Source organism: Zootoca vivipara, chromosome 9, assembly GCF_963506605.1.
Source record: "Zootoca vivipara chromosome 9, rZooViv1.1, whole genome shotgun sequence".
Lineage (NCBI taxonomy): Eukaryota > Metazoa > Chordata > Lepidosauria > Squamata > Lacertidae > Zootoca > Zootoca vivipara.
The window spans coordinates 46,547,652-46,570,803 of NC_083284.1; the positions used below are offsets into that span (position 1 = coordinate 46,547,652).

General features: G+C 45.1%; 1 protein-coding gene and 1 long non-coding RNA gene across 3 annotated transcripts in view; one reads left to right on the top strand and one right to left on the bottom strand.

Moving 5' to 3' along the window:
- The window catches only part of GALNTL6 (polypeptide N-acetylgalactosaminyltransferase like 6), a 543,124-nt gene that overhangs the window by 486,898 nt on the left and 33,074 nt on the right, over nucleotides 1-23,152 (top strand). Inside the window, exons 8-9 of the mRNA XM_060278706.1 lie at nucleotides 4,308-4,425; nucleotides 19,922-20,029. Of these exons, the coding sequence (XP_060134689.1) occupies nucleotides 4,308-4,425; nucleotides 19,922-20,029 (226 nt within the window). The remainder of the gene's footprint in view (nucleotides 1-4,307; nucleotides 4,426-19,921; nucleotides 20,030-23,152) is intronic.
- Nucleotides 3,084-23,152, bottom strand: part of LOC118083366 (uncharacterized) — a 52,987-nt gene continuing 32,918 nt past the window's right edge. The window contains exons 3-6 of one of the 2 annotated variants that reach the window (XR_009558145.1): nucleotides 17,271-17,447; nucleotides 14,866-14,947; nucleotides 13,736-13,853; nucleotides 3,084-7,775 (exon numbers count right to left, since the gene is read on the bottom strand). This is a non-coding gene — a long non-coding RNA (uncharacterized LOC118083366). The remainder of the gene's footprint in view (nucleotides 7,776-13,735; nucleotides 13,854-14,865; nucleotides 14,948-17,270; nucleotides 17,448-23,152) is intronic. The other variant, XR_009558146.1, reaches the window with a different exon arrangement.

Here is a 23,152-nt window from a genome sequence, read left to right on the forward strand (position 1 = left end):
AAATAAATATAAGACATCCCCCGAAAATAAGACGTGTTGGGGGGTATTGTTATGGTAGTGGTGGGAGCAGGTCTGCATGGCGCTTTTTGCGCGCTGCTATCTCTCCTGGGTCCCGCCGGGTTGGGACTTGGCGCGGTGCGCGCTGCTCTTTGCCAGGTCCCGCTGAGTTGGGGCTCGGCGCGGCGCGCGCTGCTGTCCTTGCCGGGTCCCGCTTAGTTGGGGCTCGGCGCGGCGCGCGCTGCTGTCCTTGCCGGCTCCCACTGGGTCGGGACTCAGCGCGGCGCGCGCTGCTGTCTTTACCAGGTCCCGCTCAGTCGGGGTGCCGAGCTGGAGCCGGCAAGGACAGCAGCGCGTGCTGCGCCAAGCCCCGACTCAGCGGGACCCGGTAAAGACTCGGTGCAAGATCCTGGCGAGAAACGTGGATACTTGGAAAAAGGCAGCCTGGATCTGATTCTGTCGCCCGCCCCCCATTCAAAAAAGCAAAGCCCCCTGCAGCCCGACTCTGTGCACGCTTTACACAGAAGCAAGTCCCACCGAGTTGCACGGAGCTTTCGCCCAGGTAAACGCGCCAGGGATTGCAGCCTGTTATTGCTCGGCGGTGCAGCTACGCCGTTTTGAATGCGAAGCCTCTTTAGCAGTCGATGCACGCTCTACTGCTGGGGGCAGGGGGAGAGAGGGTGCTGGTTAAGCGCTTATTCATTCGGCGTTTGTCCTCCATTTCATCCCGCCGGGCGAAGCGGCTCGACGGAGCTGGGGTTGCTACAACAGGAGGCAGCGGCAGTGTGCACGGCGAGGCTGCAGACGCCGCTGCTCTTCGCTTGGGCATCTTGAATGGGCGCGCCGCTGTTCGCTTGCTTAGAGACCCTGCTCTGCAGCCAAGGCTTTGCAGACGCTGCACCCCGAGCAACGGATTTTAGAGGGGCATTTGGGGGGCGGGGGCTCAGTAATGACGGCTAAATAGCGACTGTCTGTGTTTGAAAAGTCGCTTTTCAGCTTTGATGTTCGATCTGCAAAGACAACACACACACCCCCGCCCTAAACAAAGCTTAGTAGTGATCCAGGCAGCCGGTAGTAGTGATCCAGGCAGTGATCCAGGCAGCCGCCCTAAACAAAGGCAGTAGTGATCCAGGCAGCCGGCTGCTGACAAGGGGTGGGGGGTAGTCGCCGCAGCAGCCGCTCTTTGCTTGGCAAGTAACCCACACACCCCTCCGAGCGCCGAGCCCCGACTGAGCTGGAGCCGGCAAGGACAGCAGCGCGCGCCGCAGCAAAACTCTCTGAAAGCTTAATACCGGTAAAAAATAAAAAAAGCTTAAAAAAAATAAGACATCCCCTGAAAATAAGCCGTGGTGTGTTTTTTTGGAGGAAAAATAAATATAAGACGTGTCTTATTTTAGGAGAAACACGGTAGGAGAAGGGGACGACAGAGGACAAGATGGTTGGACAGTGTTCTCGAAGCTACGAACATGAGTTTGACCAAACTGTGGGAGGCAGGAGTGCCTGGCGTGCTATGGTCCATGGGGTCATGAAGAGTCGGACACGACTAAACGACTAAACAAACAAACAGAATAACCCTACTCCTTAGAACAAGAAACCTCCTGTGTAAGCTACTGTACCACATCTCCACGGTGTTCCTTTGAAATCTGGACGTGAGTTGCCCTTACAACATTCACATATAAACTGTATATAAATATAAACTGTAAGAGGTTTCATCAGGTATCACGCCTTTCTCACTTTGTGTTTGACTCATGATTCAGAACTTCTTGCTTGTGTTGATTAGATGCATATCAGAAACTTGAACATTTTCACAGGCAGAAGGTAAAGCACACATGGATCCAATGTGTGTGTGTGTTTAAGTGTGCTTGAATTACTTCTAGAGAGCGTTCTTATGGTAGAAGAAGGATAAGATATCTGGGTATTGATCTACCTGCAGGGATCCATTTTCAGCAAAGGCTACCAAAGTCTTTCTGCATCTTTAAGCCGTGCTCATGAAATTGTAATGAGCCATCTATAATCCTAAAGGAAGCAAAAGAAAACCCCTGGGCAGGGCAGATAGTCCTTTGAAAGACTTGCTTGTGCTCTGGAGTGAGGGGCAGGGATTGTTGTAATTGGGTATTAATCCCCCTCTACCTGTCTTCTGAGTTAATTTTCTTTAAAATATTGGTAGGATTTGCTTAGTTATGTTCATCTTTTTTATTATATTTTTTAAGGCCTGTAATGCAGTAAGGGAGAGAGGGTGGCATCCTGCAACTAAAGATTGATCGTCTGGCCAGAATATTGCTGGCCTTGCTTGTATTTGGCAGTGGAACTTTAATCTTAAGGAGATGTCGGTATGATGAAAAATCACTCCCAGGCTCTCTCGTTAACTAGTAGCTTTTATGTTTGTTCCTTTACAAACATTAAATGTAACTGAATGTTGTGTTTTGGCATTGTATTATCATTCCAGCCCGATCTTTCATGACACCCAAGAGCAACAGACAATGAAGACCGGGCTCCTTTTCTATGCGTCCTCCTGCCGCAAATTCCTGTATGCTTCCAGAGGCAAAATGTTCATTTGGCTCTTTCCAGTCCACCTGAACTATGGAAGCCTTTCCCATAATCTTAACTAATTGGAATTTCCCTACAGGACCAGAGGCAGCTATTTCCACATACCTGTGGAATTTGATGGCCACACAGTATATGTGTGGGCGCTATTTGTTTATGTTGTTTTTTATTCGACCTTTTCTCCAAGGAGTTCACTGCGGCACAGGCGTTCTTCCTTTCTATCTCCATGACCTCCCTGCAACATAGGTCAGACTAGAGCTGGAGCTTGGGCTAGGATCACTCAGGGAGTTCCATCACTGAATGAGAATTTGAACCCGGGTCTCCCCACTCCTAGCCTAACACTCTGTCCACTGTACCATGTCTCACACCTACAAATGTGTACCTACACACACTTTATATAAGGGTCTGTTTCTGTGGTTTGTGACATGTTCCAGATAAACTAGGCAATTCCAGAGAGTAGCACTGGGGGGATGCCCTGTGACCAGGGGCATAGGAAGGGGGCCGGTGGGGGCGGATTGCCCTGGGTGCCCTCACTGAGGGGGGGGGGGTGACATTCAGGCATGTCTTGAGTTGAAACTAATTGAAGTGAGCAATCAATTCAGGATGCAATTTTGAGGGGATTCCATTATTTATTGTGTTTCATAGCCATTGTGAACAATAGATGGAAAGGAATGAATGACGCCACTGAAAAAAGGTAACCAACACACTGACCCCAATCCAGCTAAAGTTCGGAATAACTAAATGCCACTGGAAGCAATGAGCCTTGAATTGCTGGCAAGCCACTTTCCCCCTTGGTTTCAAGTGAGAACCTTAGCTGGATTGAGGGCATTATTAGCAATCAGTTGTAAACTGGGAAGGAATATGTGATTGTTTCAGTCACACATACTTTGGGTTAGCTACAGGCTGAGTTTCCATCGAGCATGATAACTAGGGGTTGTACTGAAAGCTACAAGCTCATCTGTGTGCAAAACAGGCACAATAAATATGTTTATTATGTTGAGGCTCAAGGGCATTGTTTTAACAAAAAATACAACCATGCTATAACTTGCTTACTTTGGCTAGAGTTGGGAATGGAAGGTCAAAATCAAAATCTTTTGGTAAAACCATTCAATAAAATGCCACTCAATGTGTTCATATATTTGGAAACATCAATAAAGGTGAAACCCCATTCATATTCCATGGACATTATGACATACCATTAAACATCTATGTTTTGCTGCAAGAGCTTTGTCTGAACGGGCTGGGGTATGCTTTGCATACCATGGGTAATAGGCAGCTTAAATCATACCCAGAATAGATACTTGTGCATTTATTTCAGTGGGTTTACTCTGCATACAACTAACACTGTCACCCCATGTGTTTTGGCTTGAAGAAACATTGCGTTGAAATGGTTGAAATTCCCATTCCCTGGGTTTTATGCTAATGAGAACCACACCATGTACCAAGGACAGCCAAAGTGGTGCCCTCCAAATGGTGTTTCCTGCTTGGCAGGGGGTTGGACTGGATGGCCCTTGTGGTCTCTTCCAGCTCTATGATTCTATGATTCTAAATCCTTTTGGACTGCAGCTCCCATCAGCCCCAGCTAGATTGGTCAAGGATGGTGGAAACTGGAGTCCAGCAGCACCTGAAGGACACCCCTGTCACATATCATGCTGATAACTCCCACAGTATCTGTCTCCATCAAGCACATTTTGCCAGTCATTTCAGCTTTTCAAGCATGCCATGATGATGCCTGCCATTGACAGTTTGTTATATTCCTTCGTCAGATCCCCTGTTATGGCTGGAGGTCTGTTCGCTGTTAACAGAAAGTGGTTTTGGGATCTCGGTGGCTACGATCCAGGTTTAGAAATCTGGGGAGGGGAGCAGTATGAAATTTCCTTCAAGGTAAGCAGTCAAAATGTTTCTTCATGATACACGCTGCTTTTGTATGGTACGAGGCATGCAGTATATCTCTAAAACTCAAACAAAATGAGATGTAGTCAAGTGTATTTGTCCACTGACTTCCCCCCTCGAACCAAAAGTAGCCACAGGAGGCTGGAGGTTTTAGCGGAGGAATAGAGGAGCAGAGTGCTGCTTAGCCCTTTACTCTCCAATAGTTTTTCTTTTCACAATGATCCCTTCCAAGCTGCTTTCCCATATGAGAAGACACATGTACAGTAGTACCTTCTGGACGTTGTTGGACTACAGCTCCCACCATCCCTGACCATTGGCCATGTTGGCAGGGGCTGATGGGAGTTGTAGTCCTTGAGGTTGCCACATTGGCTACCCCAGGGTTGGCATGTCAGAGCAGGCCTGGAGTGACCCGGGTTCAAAGTCCCACTCGGCCATGAACTTTTAGAATGACCTTGAGCATTGCCTACCTTTTAGCCTAACATATCTTACAGGGTTGCTATGAAGTTAATCTGGGGAAGGTTGGGAGCAGACTGAAAGCAAATTGGGATATAAACTTAAGTATGCTGCCTTGAGTTACTTGGAAGAAACATGGGGTAATAACTTTGGAGTAGTTATAGTAGTAGCAGCAGCTGTTAATAGCTATCCCTCCCATCCGCCTCTGTTGCTTTGCTCAAGCTCACAAACTCTCAAGGCTTTTGGGGTGGTTCTTTATTGTTTTGTTTTTCAGTTGGGCCACATCTAGTTTTGGGCGTGTGATTAGCCTTTTGGCCCCTGGGATATTCCTTCTAAGTAGTGCTCTAGAAAATAAACTCCATTTTGAGCACACCCGAAACCAAAATGACAACATTTACAATGTAATCACTACATTGTGACTCCTCTCTACCGAGCCACATTTTGAAAAATTACACAATTGCCTCCATATATTTTCCATTGCCCAGATATGTTGTGCATGTAGGCAATATGGGCAACTTATCTTTGTGCATAGCTAGAAATGGCTGGACCTGAGGAAGAGTTGCAGAATTGCCAAAGCTGCCAAAGGAAAACCTAGCCTGGAGGGGAGATCTCCATTCTGATCTCAGCAGGGCAGTAAGAAACACTTCCAGCTGCCTATACCATAATTATTGGGCTCCCCCACATCTGGAATTACATAAGGAAAACCAAGACACATAGATGCCTGCTAGGAATTTAAGTACACATCTGTTTAGGCCATGAGAGTGAATAATGCTGGGTATGATGGATTAATAGTATAATCTAGTATAAGGCAGCCTTTTGTGTTTTACAATGCCACAGCAGTGCATTTCAGTCTTTCTGACATTTATTTATGTCACAATTTCTATTCTGCCTTTCTACACCCAGTTCATCCAAGACAGCTCACAAGGCAACTAAAACACCACAGACACAACCAAACAATAAAATATATTTGAAAATGATAATGTTAGGTCCCGGGTTCAATCCCTGGCATCTCAAGACAGGGGTAGGAAAGATTCCCAGAGACCCACCACCAATCAGTGTCAATAATGAGCAAGATGGACCTTTCTTCTTGGCTATAGCCCTTGACTTGTGCATGCTGATTTACACTTAAGCATGTACACCTAAGCATCCTTTGAGTCTCTCATAAGGCAGAAAGTTGCCAAGGCAAAATAATGTGGCTGTTCTATTAAGAAAGCTAGATGCATTTGGAAAATGTACAAGGTCAGTTCAGTTGTTTCACATTTGAAAGTGTCATATAGAATTACAGTGGAACCTTGGTTGTCAAACATAATCTATTTCGGAAGACCGTTCGACTTCCAAAATGTTCGACAACCAAGGCGCAATTGCCAGCTCGCAAATTGCTTTTTAAAAATGGATAAACACACCTCAGAAGTCAAAGTTCGACAACCGAGGTTCCACTGTGCTTTGTATATTATGTAGTAAGCATTGTGCTTGATGTTGTTACCATCTTCCTGCACCCCTCACAAAGTTCAGGTCTTGGTGATGCTCACACCTGTCCTCCTTGCGCTGTAAGATGTTGTTACTACAACTTTTTTCTGAAAGTAGCACTTGCATTTAGCTCCAAGTCATTCCCTAGTCTGATTTAATCCTCTGTGATGCCTGCTCTGTGTTTACCACTGAATAAATTTAATGTGTCAGTCATTGATTGGCTTTGTTGCAAACCACCTTAGTCTGTTCAAGCATCAAAGGGGCCTAAAAGAAGCCTTTCCTTTACAAACATGTTGTGTACACACACTGAATTCAAGAATATGCGCTGAATGAGTTGCACAGAAGCTGCTGGGGATGCAAGTGGATTTGAGGGCATTTCCAGCAGAATAAAAGTGACCCACGTGAACTGAACTGGTGTCACGTAACTTCAAATCAATTCCATACTTAGAGAAAACAAAAGCTGAAAGACAAGAGGAGCCTACGAGCTAAACCAATGGACATTTTGTTTAGAGTACATCAGTTTGCACTCTCTGTTGTTAGGGTGTTTCAGAGATAAATGAATGCTGCCTCTTGCATCTCACAGTTCTGACAGGAGGCCTCAAGATTATATTATCCCATTTCCTATTCCCCTGTTATTTGTCATTGGAAGGAATATAATTGCAAGGCAGTCCATTGCTCTCTGTGCAGAAACCATGGTAACCGTACTGGAAGCTCGGATACTAAATAGTCCCAACCTGTTTTGTTCAAGTGACAGATTCTTTGGAGAGGGCTGTGTTATGCTGGGCCCTCATTTCAGCCATATCTCTTCATTCATCTCATTACCATGAGTTGACCTAAGGGTCCACATCCTTCTGCATGAATATATTTTGAACAAGATGTCAACAGCGTTTTGTAGCATTTGCCTTGAAGAAATAATAACTCACTCTGAGGTGTGTGTGAATGGGGGGAGCTCAGTAGAAAGTGCATGTGGAAAAAAGGATTTGGGGTGGGGATGCTATTGATGGGGCAAAGTAATGGAGTGTGGAAGTGATATAAAATGGAGCCATGGCTTAGCGTCATCTTGTGAGAGTTCCCAGAGATGGCAGCTACAATGCTGCACCTGTGGTCCTGCTGCTGCACCACCACTGAGAGCTAAGCCATGACAATGTAGTATGTACACACTTAGAGGATGACCTCCAAACCATCCTAAATATCTTCACAGAAGCTTACGAGAAGCTTGGCCTATCGCTCAACATCCAAAAAACCAAAGTGTTGCACCAACAAGCACAAAACAACTCCTCTGCAGCGCCACAAATCCAACTCAGTGGTGTAAGGTTGGAAAATGTCGATCACTTCTCCTACCTGAGCAGTTATCTTTCCACAAGGGCCGACATTGATGCCGAAATCCATCATCGCTTGAGCTCTGCGAGTGCGGCTTTCTCCTGATTGAAGTGCAGAGTGTTTGAGTACCAGGACATTCGCAGGGAAACCAAAGTGCTTGTTTACAAATCACTTTGTAAACAAATCTTACTGTATGCTTGCAAAACATAGACCACTTATAAACGCCATCTCCAACTCCTCAAAAGATTCCATCAACAGTGTCTTCGGAAAAAATTACACATCACTTGGGAACTAATCACAGGCATTCTAATGCCAGTGTACTGGAAGAAGCAAATATCAGCAGTGTCAAACCAACATCAACTTCGTTGGACTGGTCATGTTGTACAGATGCCTGATTATCGTCTATCCTGAACTTAAAAATGGATGGTGTAATGCTGGTGGTCAACAAAAGAGGTTTAAAGAATCTCTCAAGGCAAATCTAAAAAAATGTACCGTAGTATAAACACTGACAACTGGAAAACAGTGGCCTACAAGAGCTCCAATTGGAGAACAGCCTTTACCAAAGGTGTCATGGGCTTTGAAGACTCTTGAACTCAGGACGAAATGGAGAAATGTGATAAGAGGAAGGCACGCTTGGCAAACCCTCACCATAATCAACTCCCACCCGAAAACCTATGTCCCCACCATGGAAGGATGTGTGGATCCAGAATTGGCCTCCACAGTCACTTACGGACTCACTGTTAAAACCGTGTTTATGGAAGACAATCTTACTTGGCTACGAGTGATCGCCAAAGAAGAAGAAGGTTTGTCTTAAGTGTGCTGTCCAATCTGAGCTCAAACCACAAGCTGTAAACACAGAAACACCCCTTGGGTGCAGCATGGGGTTTGTCTGGAGTGAAACAAACCACAAACCTAGGCCATCATGCTAAGCCAAACTATGGCTTAGCTGCTCACGGCAGTGTCGCAGGAGCAGAGCAGGAGCAAAGCAGCTGTGATCACCTCTATGGGAAGCCTACTGCACCTGTGCTAAGTTATGGTTTGGTGTAGTGTTGTGTGCAAACCATCTCTTTCTGTAGATTACTCAGGGGTTGAGTAGAAGAAAATAGAGTCTAGAGACCAGAGCCTTCTGTCTAGATAAAAAGGGATAGTAATGTTTAGCATTTATGTTGCACTTATTGAACCAGGCAGACCTGGACAGGACAGCTACTGAGCCTTTGGGATCCTGACAGAGCCCATCAGCACTGGCATCTGCTCCAGGCCCCTCATGTCAGGTGGCTGGTTCTGACAGTCACCATTTTAATCTCCCCCCAGTGCCCTGCACTGAGACTTGGGGCATTATGGAGATTTAAAATGGCAGCTCACAGATGCTTTGGGAGTGCTGCTGTCGCTACAGCCAAATAGGAGCTCACCAGAGGGCACATTGCCCACTGACCCTTCAAACCTGGAGCCCTGCATTCAATCTTCCAAGTCTCCTAACAACAGCCTTGCAAGGTAGGCCAGCATAATTTCCATATTGTAAAGGAGAGATTGAAGGACAATGACTCGTTTTTAGGGTACATTTATTGCATGTGCAATTTCAGTTTGGGGGCTTTCTGGCTCACTGCTCACATCCTTACAGTTTCAGATCAGATCAGACTTCATACATGTTCATTATCTGCACGTATAAGGCCATCAAACTTAGGAAGTAAGTTTGGACTGTGTTGAGCTATGGGCAAAAACATAGGCTTTGAACGGAGCTTTTTTCCAGCCAGAACTCAGTTCCAGCACCTGTTAGGTGGGTGCCATTGCCATTCTATGAGAATGAGAGAAGTTTTCAGGGTGAGTTCTGATACCTCTTTTTCTAGAAAAAAAAGCACTGGCTTTGAAGAATACAAACTGAAAAGGAATTACAAGTTTCCAATTTTGGGAAGGAAAAGTGTTTGCAGAGTACCCCGGGAAGCATTTTGGAGTGACAAATTGCATGATTACAAACTACATTCTACTTTTAGCAATGGCCTAATGCATCTTTTTCAGCTAAGTAAAATCTTCCTAAAAGTCTCTTCCTGAAATAATCTTGCTGAAAGGCTGATTGAAACATCCAGGCTAAATATGTTTCCGGTACTGTACAGCTTTAAAGAAACAACAGCAGGAAGTTGCTGCTGAAGACCAACTTTTTTTACATATGTAAGAGAAGCAGAGGTTTGATATGCTAATTCCACAGTGTGAAAAGATAAGGCAGAAGTACTAAAAGACTCCTTGAGCTATTAATATGCATGCTAACCATACTGAATAAGTTTGTTGGGTTTTTTTTAAGCAAACTTCTCTATTTTTGTTTGGAGAGAAGCTCAGAACACACTTTTGAAAAGGGATGGAAAGGGCTAAGATTTGTAATTAAGTAAACAACTTAATTCTGTGGCTGGCCTAAGAGGATTTATTAATGGGAGCCTTGGGTGGGGTGGAGGAGGAGCTATATTTGACACAGATGCATGTAACAAGGTAGTGATGATGTTTATGAAGAAGCCTAAGGACTCAGGATGCTGAGATGCTGTGTCTCGAAGCAGACGGGAAGAGAAGGTTAAGTGAGTGCTTAACCCTGTCCCCCATTTTCTGTTTTTCAAAATGGACAACCAGCTGTTCCCCCCCTCCCTTTGTCCTTCATATGGAACAGCCTGTCTTATAGATCTCCATCGTCTCACCTAATGTGACATTCAACTAATGCATAAAGATTTAAAGGGCAATGAAATACTAAAAAAATGAAATGAAATGAGATACAGTAAGCCTGCAACTTATGTGGGGGTTAAGTTCCAGGGATAGAGCCTAAAGCCAAAATCGTGTATAGTCAAAACACATTGGGTTCAATGACAGGTGAGATTGCCAAAGTCTTTTTCCCTGGAACCCCTCCCTCTTTCTGCCACTTTATACACACACACACACACACACACACACACATATATATATATATGTATGTGTGTGTGTATATGTATATATGTATATATATATATATATATATATATATATATATATATATATAATTTTGCCAAGCGCATAAATCTGAATGTACACAAGTTAAATGTGCACAAGTTGCAGGCTTACTGTATGTTAAAGCGTGTTGTAGGCATGGCCTTCTCTTCCTTAAAACAGTACTAATAAAGATGCATATTTGAATAGATGGATAAAGCTTGGATTCAGTCCCAGAGTTTAGCCAGTCTGAAACTCTGAGAAGAAACCTAAACATTATAATTTACCATTTGTCTGCAGTCAATCACTTTAGCTGCAAGTCAGCCTTAATTTTGTGCTACCACTATAGGCATGACTCTTGGTTTTATCCGTTACATTTGACTGGTGTTGTTATTATCCACTGTGCCCTGATATATATGAAGCTTTGATTGGACAAAGCAATACAGATAATGTTCATAATTGAACTCCCTGTCCCCTTGCCATTTGAGAACCAAGAACAGCAACAAAGGCGGTGCTTTAGAGATCTAATTATCTCCTTTAGGCAGTATATGTGTGTAATATTCTTATCAGATGTCACTTCTTTGTCACTTATGCACTGCCTAGGTGTGCACCATCAAAGAAAGCAACCATATATATTTTGAAACTACCGTGTTTCTCCTAAAATAAGACGGTCCTCAAAAATAAGCCATGTCAGGCTTTTCATTAGTAGAATAATATAAGACATCCCCCGAAAATAAGCCGGGGGTGGGAGCCGCTTCGGGGAGCGCAGCGCAGCACGAAGAGCCTGGTGAGAGGCAGCTGCGGCTGCAGGTGAAGCCCAGGATCTGCGTGGGCGACTGGGGACGAACGCCCTGAGCACTGCGGCTGTGGCGAAGAGGCACCCGATCAGCCCGCTTCTCAGCTGATCGGGCGCCTCTTCGCTACCGGAACTCAGGAACTCCGATCTCATTGGCAGCAAGGAAAGCTGATCTCCATCCCGTCTAGTTAACTCTCGTTCCTGCAGTGGCGCCCTACTGCGTACGATATCTTCCACGCCCCATCCCTGAATTCATTGCCTTTTCTCCCGGGCACTCTGCACGTGCTCGGGGGGCACACATCGGCGAGGGGAGCGGGGCGCAGGCGGGCCCCTTTCCCCTGGAGAGGCAGGCAGCCCTCCTCACCGCGCTTGAGAGCTTTCCAGGCCGAGGCCAGCCCCCTCCCCAGGGAGAGGAGGGAGAGAAACCCGGCAGCTGGCAATTCCGCGGAAAGGGAAAGTTGCTGGCGCGGCGGCGGGGCTGCATTCTGAGCAAACATGGGCGCATAAAGGCGGCGGGCGCGGAAAAGCGCAGATCCTCCCCTGCGCGCCGCGGCTCCGTGCGCCCCCCGCCGCTCCATGGCCCTGCGGCTCCTGCTCCTGCTGGCGGCGTTGCTGCTGGGCGCCTGGGGGACGCATTCGGCTACCGCCGCTGCAAGACGTGGCCCGACCGAGCTGCAGAAAGGTACATAGCGCTGGCTCCTCCTTTCCGCGGAGCACTTGAACCCAGAGCCGCCCCGCGCTCCCAAGCCCCTCCGCCTTGCAGATCGCGGCGGTCAGAGGCTGCGGCTGGCTGCTTTCGCTTGGCCCTCCGAGAACCCCCTCCCCACCGGCAGGTGAGAGGGGACAACCTCGCAGGGGTGTCGGTAGGCCTTTTTTCCCGAGCTGCGGGCGCGACGGACAGGTGTGTCTACCTGCGAGGTGGGCAATCTGTGCTCTGCACACACACACCCCGTTTCGCCTCGCTCCATCTCTCCCCCCTCCGCAAAGACAGCAAAAAAAAAAAAAAAGACATCCCCTGAAAATAAGCCGTGGTGTGTTTTTTGGGAGGAAAAATAAATATAAGACGTGTCTTATTTTAGGAGAAACACGGTACGTCAAATGGCGCTTACTAGACGTGTATATTGGAATTCACAGCAAAGGTAACTGCTGGTTTATTAAGTTCAAATCAGATATAGCACAAGGGCGGATCATTCAGCATAAATGTTGGTGGAAGGAAATACACCTCTCCCGTGCGCTTTTGTGATACTGACAGGCTTACAGGTGTTCACGAATTGAAAAACCAGTTTTTGTTGAGGGCGGCAGCACTGATACCATAGGCATATATATTTTTTAATATCTTCTGGCGTTGTCCCAAACACAGTTCATGCTGCCATCTGTGAGCCCTCAAGTTATGATGAAATGGTGGCGAGAAATAAAATGGTGTGCATGTGAACATATGGGGAAGAGTTTCAAACCGTACAGTTGAGTTGTAGCCATGTTGACACCTTCCACCATTGGTGGGAAGGCAGTTCTTTGCTGGAAATTCTCCCTGACTTCTTCTTTTTACCTCTTCTGCCCTGTAAAGCCTAACTAAGTTTCTGCGTATAAGACTACTTTTTAACTGAGGAAAATCTTCTCAAAAGTCAGGGGTCGTCTTATACACCGGGTCGTATTTCTTATATGGCGAGTATATCCCAAACTCTATATTTTAACTGGAAAAGTTGGGGGTCGTCTTATACGCCCAGTCGTCTTATACGCCGGAATATACGGTATTCATATCAGGTTACCAGGAAAAACAGAGCCTTGTACATTTTGTTCTGTGGACGGAATGGCAGGACCCATGCTGGCTCATCTTATGGTCCTTTCAGTGCACAAGCATCATTTCTCAGGATTTTAGTTTTTTTGGGGGGGGGGTTCCCTTTGTTTAAGCTCCTCACATTCACAGCTGCCTGATCTGTAATTATAACCAGGCATGGCAGTATGTATCTTAATTATGCATGAGTGACAAATGCCTTTTAAAACCCTGTTCCCTGTGCTTGAGATCTAGCGTCCGTTCATCAGTGCACTCTAGAGAGCAGAGGCCCTGCTCGTATACCCATATATGACCTGAAGCCTGCCAATCCAAGCAGCAGCAATGGCTCCTGCCGCCCCTGGGATATCAACACCCCTTATTTTTATGGTTCTTTCACTTGCTTTCTGCTTCACCCCTTGTCATGTCTTTCTGCCTCTGCACAGGAAAAGCTGATAGGCAATAAGGAGCTCTCACAGTGGTGGGTGGTGCCCATTGGGATTGGTAGGGCAGAAGGCATGCAGTAGGAAGAGCAAAAAGAGGCTGTGCCAGCAACTCACTGTTTAGAATAGGAGTGGAAAATATCAATGTCAAGCTTGCCTACGCAGGTTTTTTCCTGTTCCCATGTTGAGTCTTGATCTTCCAGGAGGCAAGGTGTTGTTGTTTTTTAGAGTTTTGCTAAAAATACAAACAATTCTCACATCATATATGCTTTATTATACGTATATTAGATGGATATTATACACATACACGGTAAAGCTTTCCTAAAGTGACCAGTGCACAGAGATGCAGACAGCAATGCATATAAATGTATAAAAACACTTACATATCAATACTTACAAAATTATACTGCAGAAATATAGTACTGCATGAGACTATTTTTTGCATATTGTTTGTATAAAATATGTATTTTTGTCATACATTTTTGCATATAATTAGAGAGGCGGCTTTTTATTTTTTTAAAAATGAGCCACTCATATATAAGTGGCTTGGGTTGTAGGGGGGGGGTCTTCTTCCTTCCCCCTGTTCTCCTGGCTTTTGAATGAGCTGCCCTGGTGGCCCTTGGAAAAAGGGGCCCGTCCGCCTGCGCATTAGGTGCCCATTTTTGCCGGTTCCGTTTGCCAGTTTTCTTTGAACCAGAGTCCAATTTGAAAAAGGATCGCTTCCTCTCCCATGGCGTATGCGTATATATCTATCACGACACGCAACGCAGAGTCGCCAGGTGACAACCCCCCTTCGGTTAGGTACTGTGGGTCACTTGCTACATTTGGGGGCCGGGAAGCATCCCTAGATTCTCTCGCACACCCACACCCCCACAAAAACTCCCCCACCCCACCCCAAACTCTGAAACTTCAGCATAATTTTTTTCCCTTTTTCTGGGGAGGGAAGGCAAACCTTATCTGGTTCAACAAAGACTAGAGTCCTCGTTTAGCCTCGCCCCCGTTAAATAACACATACTGTACTGTTGGCATTTTTTGGGGGGGGGGGAGAGATTTTTTTTTGTCAACTCCCTGCCGATGATGACGACCACCCTTGTTTTATGAAAATATAAGTGGGCACTCAAAGAGGTAGTATGATGAAGGGAAAGCCAAATCTGGTCAGACCCACCATATTCCACATATAAACTTTTAAAAAAACAGATTTCTCCTCCACCCCTACTTCAGAACAAGCAATATTCAGCAAATCTTACCAGATACCAAAAATATCTGTTGTTTGGTTGTTGTTATTTATTAGATGTGTTAGACGCTTGCTACTCAAAGGTCTCTGAGCATCTTTAAAAATATAAACACAAATGCATTGTTCCATTAACAGAATTCATACAAAACACCTGGGACTCAGCTATACAGCTGCAAATAAAACATTTTAAGTGAGTTTTAACCGCAAAATACAATGTGACAGTAGATGGCAATGGTGAGCCTTATGGAAAATTCAATGTATTTTTTAAAAAACGTCTTTTAAAAAGGCATTTTCAGAACGGTTTTTATGTGTGTAGATTCCACCCTGCAGTTTATTAACACAACAACAACAACAACAACCCCTCCCCCTTAACAGCCACAGGATGTTTGCACCAACATTGTCAAGCATGATTTCCCCCCTCTTGGAACTGGGCTTATAGCCCAGGCTGAGACATCCTGGATTGCAGGTCCTCAGTGAAGTATACCTGTTAGTTACATTTATATCCCACCTTTCCTCCAAGGAGCTCAAGGTGATATACATGACTTTCCCCCACTCCTGTTTCTCTCCCCCCTGCTTGGGCTCTAATTCTACTTGTATCACAGGCAGGCAAGAGCTCAGCATATTGTTTGCAGGGAGTGGTGTCTGCTGTAGAAGATCAGCTTGCACAAGGCTGCAACAACTTTTCTCACGTTATGTGCCAAAGTGCCCCCCCTCTCTCTCCCTCCGCTTATCAGTCCTACCTCAGCAATGCCATTTAGCAGAAGCCAATTACAAAGGCAGTGAAATGTCGGCATATATTTTCATTAGCATAATACAGCAAACAGCATAAAAATGCTAATTCTGCATCCCAACAGTTTAAGACTTTAGGAAATTGCTATGCAAATAATTATTAAGGGGTGTGTGTTGGGTTCCTCCCGCCCCCCCTTTCCAAGAATGTACAGTGAGAGCAGCTAGCTCAGAAGGGATATATCATTATTATTGCTGCAAGGTGTACACTTGCAGTGAAATACTGCTTTTGTGGGTGGAAAACCAATGAAGGCAGCCCCCATTAATCACAAGGAGCAGGTTGGTGCATGTAGGTCAGCTCAGGGCAGAGAGCCCAGTCGGCGTTTTGGGTGAAGGCTCCTGCGTCAAAAGTGAGCGATGTCTTTTTCTTCCTGCAGACGTCCTCAGTGGTGCACTTTGGTAATATTGGATTCAGGACTTTAATGGTCTCATGGGTGTATGTATTCCTTTGAAGTGGGATAAGTGCCCCTGTTGCTCTGGGGGACCCTCTTGGTCGTTCTGCTGAGTGGGGAACCAAAGCCCTGCTCTGACAGCACCACTCAACTCCAATTGGGTTTTTTTTAATGTATGGTGTGTATGCAGACTATGCTAAGAAGAAAGAGTAGTTGTTTTCTAGTCCTGAGCCAAAGTATCTGCCCAGCCCAATTCCTTAAGGACCAGGTCCATAGCTTTGGAGAGCTTTTGGATGCATCCCTCCGTATGGGATCCCCCACGCGGCAGTCGGTGTTTTAGCTTTGCTCGTTCTTGGAAAAGGGAAGAGCTTGCCAGAATTGTTTGTGAATCTGCAACATCCAGGTTGGGTTACTGCAATGCATTATTATGCATGGAGCTGCCTTCAAAAGGCACTTAGAACTTCAGCTGGTTCAGAATACAGAGTCCAAGGTGGTAGCATTGGCAGGTAGGGTGGGCAGTAGCTGGTTCATTCCCCACCCATAGGTGCCAACTCCTAGGGGCCCAGGCCCCTTTGCCCCCCTATTATATTTAAGGGGGGCACCACCACACCTGCAAAGTTGATGGGCAATGCTTCTGTCCTTTCTTTTCCACTTGGTTTCCCTACAACCCCTGTAAGCGAACTTGTAAAAGGGCTGCCGAATGGCAAGAGAGCTGGGATCAAGAAGTGGGGTTAGGCGGGGGAATAAACCTTCACCAACACTAGGTGCCTCCGTTGTTAAAACTGGGGGTGGGTATGGATTGTCTGCGCCCCTGTCCTCAACCTACATCCAGGAGTTTCCTACGTGTGGTTTAGACAGCACACATAGGCCAGAAAAAGTGGTTCTGCCACAATGCCTTGCACCCCCCATTCATTCAACCCCCCTACATCCCCAACATATGAAAAGGGATGCCATTTATGACAGACCTAGAACACAGAACCTGAATTTGGATCCAGTTCCTCTCTTAAAAGCCTGCTTTTGTTTCCCTGGCTCCTTTGCAGTATTTGCTTTGTTTTAGGCAGCAATCCCCCCCCCCAAAAAAAACTTATGTGGGACTGTTGGAGGAAGGGGGGTTGGACTGCGCAGAGACATCCCTCCTCCAACTTCTGCTGGCTCAAGTACCAGTAGCCTGATGTCACACTGCCAGCGTGGACTTCCCCTCCTGATGCCCATCAAACATGCAGACAACTGTTAAGCCTACCAGCAGTATTCCTGACAACAGAGCCTGGTGGATCCTGAACTGCTTTCACATCTGCACTGGCCAACATAGGTTCCAGAATTAATCAGCCTGGTCCCCTTAACCTTCCACTGCTTCTGCCATGAGGGTGGTAGTTCCATCCTTCGGCAGAGTCGCTGCAGCAAGTTCAGATTGCTGTGCCTGTAAAGAAAAGGGTTAATAACCTGCGGCATAGTTCTGTGGTCTACACAGGAGAATGTTTTTATTCTAAGTTGGGTTTCAGGAAAATACTTTTCATTCTTGTTTATATTGGCTGCTGGCTCCTTGGTATAAAAGACAGTGTTTCAGTTTTACAGCTTGCACATTAAACACCATCAAAATTTTCAGGCATTAGCAGAATTCCCCTTTGGGTCTGTTACGTTTAGTGGGGTGTGTGTGTGTAAATTCAGGCTGCTTCTCTATTTTCGCACAGTAGCACAGATGATATTAAAAATCCATTTTTAAGGAGTATTGATCAAGTGATGTGTAGGGAGAAGGGATGAATGTATTTTGAAATGATAGTTGGAAAAGTTATTTTATCGGGAGCAGCAACAGTCGGAGGAAAATTGAGGGGACATCTGGGGGTGGGAAGTCAGCTTTTAAATGTGTACTGGATTTGTATTAATTTAGTGACAATTTGTTTAAAATCTTGGAAAATCATAAAAATAATTAGCAAAAAAAGGGAGCGCTGATCTTCCAGAAGAAATAAAAAATAAACCTTTGGAATCATATTGAAATTGATGAACAAACAGAAACAGCTGCTAAATGTCCTACAAGCCAGCCTGAGATTAATTTCAGTTATGCCACAAAATGTACCTCCGATGTGCGCTGCAATTGGGTTTTTTTGTTTTTTGTTTTATGCCCACTGCATGTGCCAAATGTTATTTCCTCTTCGTTTTCACCTCCGTATCTCCAAGACCCTTCTAATTATTCCTATACACTAATAGTCAATTCATTCTCCCAATATCCTTATGGAGCTCAAACAGTGCCAATCATGTACAACCCTAAAAAGGGGAAACCCCTAAAATAGCCCAACAAGGTGTTAGCATGCTCACAAAATTCTGACTGTTGGAAAAGGGATGGAAAGCCTGGGGGAGGGGAATGGAATGGAATGGAATGGAGTATTGTGGAATTGGGCATGGCTGGCTGAAACCAGGAGCACTTAATGCTGCAATGTTTCATTGCAGTTCCCACTTGTTTTCAGATTCATGTAAAAGCTGGTGAGAGAAAATAATGGGTGAGAAAGTCTTATTGGAACATTTTTGGATGTTGCTGGCCATTGAACCCATCTTGATGTTGCTGGCCATTGAACCCATCATTGGACCCATCTTCTTAATCTACAATGCTTGTTTAGTTATAACATTTCCATCTAAACAGAAATGTTTCTGTTTATTTTGAACCGTAATTACTTTTTCTTTCCTAGGTGAATCAGACTTCTTAATGAGATTGAAAATAACCTTAATATGAGTGGTTTGCTAACTTTCCAAAAGCTAATGTAATCAGTACTGTATATGGTCCTTTGGACACTGTTCCCTGTCTTTTCTGTTTTCCATTATCTTGCTTCTGAAAGGTTTAATTATACGTTGCCTTTTAGCTCCACCGCCTCAGTCATCTACACACAGTCATCTACACACATAGCCTCAGTCATCTATACACATAGCATTTTTGAAGTTTACGAAGTCCAGAAGATGCTTCCAATAATTTCCAGAAATTGCAAGTGCTCAGTCAGGAGATTGCCTTTGATACTTTCCAATTTCAAAATCCCATAAGATCACTTATTTATGCTGTATTAACTATTACCTAGTGTCAGGTAGGTAGCCGTGTTGGTCTGAGTCGAAGCAAAATAAAAAAATTCCTTCAGTAGCACCTTAAAGACCAACTAAGTTTATATTTTGGTATGAGCTTTCGTGTGCATGCACACTTCTTCAGATACACAGATGGACTTCCATTTCATGCGGCTCAATGTGGTGCCTTCCATAGTGTATCTGAAGAAGTGTGTATCTGAAGAAGTGTGCACGCACACGAAAGCTCATACCCAAATATAAACTTAGTTGGTCTTTAAGGTGCTACTGAAGGAATTTTTTTATTTTATTACCTAGTGTGTTCTTTATACTGTAGTTCTTTTTTAAAAAAAAAACTTAGTTGCAAAATACATTTTTTCCCCTCCAATGACCTTCCCCACCATCATAATAAGAGTAATAAGTACAGTAATCTTGATATCGTCAACATACTTAGTATTCTTAATATTCTCTGTATTTCTAACACTTCTAGTATTTCTATTACTTTCTTTATAATGTTTTGATTTCTATCCTTATATTAATGATGGTTTATAAAACTAGATTAAGCTTATCATGGTTATTTGGTAGTTTCCTTTTCTTTCTTTGAACTTGTACTTAATTTGTGCTTAACTCATGTCTCTTGTCCTCTTCAGTTTGCTTGTTTGGGTTTTGTTTTTTGTTTGTATATTTTTTTATTCAAAATAATTAATTAAAAAGAGCTATGAGCACAGAATGGTGGTGGTGGTGGGGTTTGCATACACTTGTAAGTTTTTCAGACCCTGACTTTTCTCTTTCAGCTGTTGCCAAGCGCATACTCACCTTACAGACATTTACTCTCTTTTTTTCTTCCTCTCTCAGGTCTGGATGTGTGGAGGGGGGATGTTTGACGTTCCGTGTTCTAGAGTGGGGCACATCTACAGGAAATATGTCCCTTACAAAGTCCCATCTGGCACCAGCCTAGCAAGAGTAAGTAACTTATGTTCTGAGGTTCGCTCAGCTGTGAAACTTGACCGTATAAAATGCTGCCCAGGAAACTTGTAACCCAAAACAGAGGCTCCCTTCAAAAATCACATTCCTCATCTACCAAACCTTAGTTAGGAGCATCAGGAACAAGTGATGGTCTCAAGAACTCCTTCCATTCCGCTCTTCCCTCTCACATGCAGTTCCAAAGACGATTTCCTAATTTCCTCAAACCCCACTTTTCTATGGCATCCAAACAAGCAAACTATGGTGTGAGCGATCCATTACCCCGGAAAAGCTAAGGGAATCCGAAAACCCCACGTGGTTGGCCACTGTGGGGAAAAGGATGCTAGATTAGGTGGGCTTTTTAGTCTGGTGGATCAGGGGACTTCATATGTTCGCCCATGACCACCAACTCATAGCTGTCCTGTAGCCTTCTAAAAATAAAAGCTCAGAAGACAAGGACCTCTGCCTTCCTTCCCCATAATTCAAGCACTGGAACAATCTATCCAAATCAGGATTGCAAAACCATAGAGAGATCACTCAACACCCGTTTGTCAGTTTGAACAACATGGTAAATTGTGGTTTGAGGAAACCAGGTTTGAGGAAACCAAGCCACAAACAAAGTAGGAGGACAGGTCACTTGTGCTAGTTACACTTCCAAAATCCTCCAAGGCACGATTTGACGGACTGGGAATGAATATTGCCACTATCTCCATTTTTTTTGAGTAGCTAATAAAAAATGTGATCTGCTTTTGAAGAGGAAAATGCCTATTTTGGACAAAAATGCATTGCCGCAAGATCTGATAACAAAGGCCAAATTTGCTTGGAAGGACAAACAACTTCCAGTAAGCAAGAGAGGAAACACTCCATTTATTGCTTGGAAGCTCCTCAGACATAATTCAGAGGACAGTTCAGCTTCAGCAGAGCACCCACACAAAGCAAGTCTGGCAAAGTGGTTCTCTTAGGAGAAATATTGTTGCAGGTATCTGCCTGGCCCTTCAACTTTAGGCTTGATAGAAGCATCCGTGGGACTCTAAGCTTAAGGGCTGATTTAACATTACTCTTGCCACTGACAGGAAATCAGTCAGTGAAACCGATTCCAGTTGGAAATAACAACCCTGGCACAGGTTGCTGCAATATGTGAAGGGTATGTTGGAAATCGCCCTGAGTCAGCAAGCCTCGTATTGCTCTGATGCTCCCTTTGGTTTCAGTTCAAGAGGCAAAAGCTCAGCTGATTGCCCAATCAGTTCCCGCATGCTCCATTTCCTGAGCCAACTGCCGAACAAAGGAGGCTCAGTTAACATGAAGTGATCTCATAAGGTCGTTTTATGGAATCAATGAATTGCAAGCTTACCAACTGATGCGTTTTCAAGAGCTCACTTACAAAAGGAAAAAGGAATCTTTTGTGTAAAGATTGCAGAAGGAGGTACCTTTGTGAGCCCATTTGGACCTTAAATGCTGCCAATTGACAGGATAAGGAGGGGCTGAAGAGGCATGTGCTCCAAGCAGCAGGTTAGGGAGGTGGCGAAACAGCATGGGGGGGGACAGAGGAGAGAGGTGCACCACAGCTGTGGCCCATGTTTGGTGACTCTTTACATTCTGATTGAGTTCCATATATTAGTAGATGCAGGCAATAACATAGAGGAGGAGGTGGGTGGCCATATAAGGTCCCACCTTCTTGCCCACCCCAGGAAGAGGAACATGAGAAGCTGCTGTGGCCAGCCTGGTAGCAGGATGAAGAAGGTCAAGATGAGAAAGAGGTTCTGCCCTTTGTATCCTGCTGCCACCACCACTTCACATAGGGCACAAGGAGGGAAATCACTGGTGCTGCCAGAGGGCTTCAGTGAAGACTTTTGTCTCCCAGGGCAAATTTGGAAATCCAGACCTGGCAGCTGATGCTTGACTTTGTCTCCAGTCACTCACACCATCGACAGAAGAGCAGTGAGGCAACAAGTTCCCTTGAACTTAATGGGCATGCTTCTGAGAACACATGTACAGGTTCGCCCTGCGAAGAAGAAGAAGAAGAAGAAGAAGAAGAAGAAGAAGAAGAAGAAGAAGAAGAAGAAGAAGAGGGTCTTCTTGATCATTAAACCCTATCATGTCTTCTGCTCCTGACACCTCCTCCTCCCAGTCTGCTCCTTCTCCCTCTGACCACTCATCGTCATCCACCACCAATCCCCTAGCTCTAAGCCTTCTTCCCCAGCAGGTGTCTCCCACCACTCCTCAGCATCCAGCCAGTCTATGACATTTGTGTTCTTCCAAGTAAGTGCACCTGCCTGCATCTTTGGGGCAGGTGCAAGGACAACCTGCTCCACCCCTCCCCTGTCCCATTATGCTGCAGCAATGCTACTGCCAGGAGGCCAAGTCTGCAACTCCTCTCTGCCAGCCACACCTTCCTTTCCTAAGAGCGCCACAAAACCTAACACCGACACTAATGGGCTCAGCCCTTTTTAATCAATGAACCCAATCCTCTTCAGATCTGACTTCTTCACCAATGCTTTTTCTAACTTTCTTTGGCCCTTCCTCAAGTATACAGTGCCACCTCCTCCAGATTCAACTTGGCTTCCCCAGCCCCCTTTGGTTTTTTTGTCACTTTAGCATAGAGGATTGGCTTTCTTGAGAAGGCCTCCTTCATTCATGGGTTCTGCGCCTAATGCTGGTGTCTTAAATAACTGGTAAACGGTAGCTGTGCCTATTCTTAAGTACCTAAGCTAGGAGCGACTGGCAAATTGCTAAATAATACAGCAGTGTTTCTCAACCAGTGTGCCTCCAGATGTTTTGGGACTACAACTCCCATCATTCCTGACCACTGGTCTTGCTAGCTAGGGATGATGGGAGTTGTAGTCCCAAAACATCTGGAGGCACACTGGTTGAGAAACACTGTAATACAGCACATAGTATAATTTTAGATCTCCTTTTATAAATGTGCTCAAGAGGGGGCAAACTTCTGCAAGGGTATCTCTGCAGTGGCATCCTCATGAGGTTTGAAGAATTCTGCATTTCAATGATCTGGAACAGATGTGCAGCTGGGGGAGGGGTGCCATCGCTTTCTAGTTCCTGTCCCATTGACTTCTTCTGCCCACACTGTCAAAATCTGACGGCTCAGAAATTTCTCAGAAGGATGAA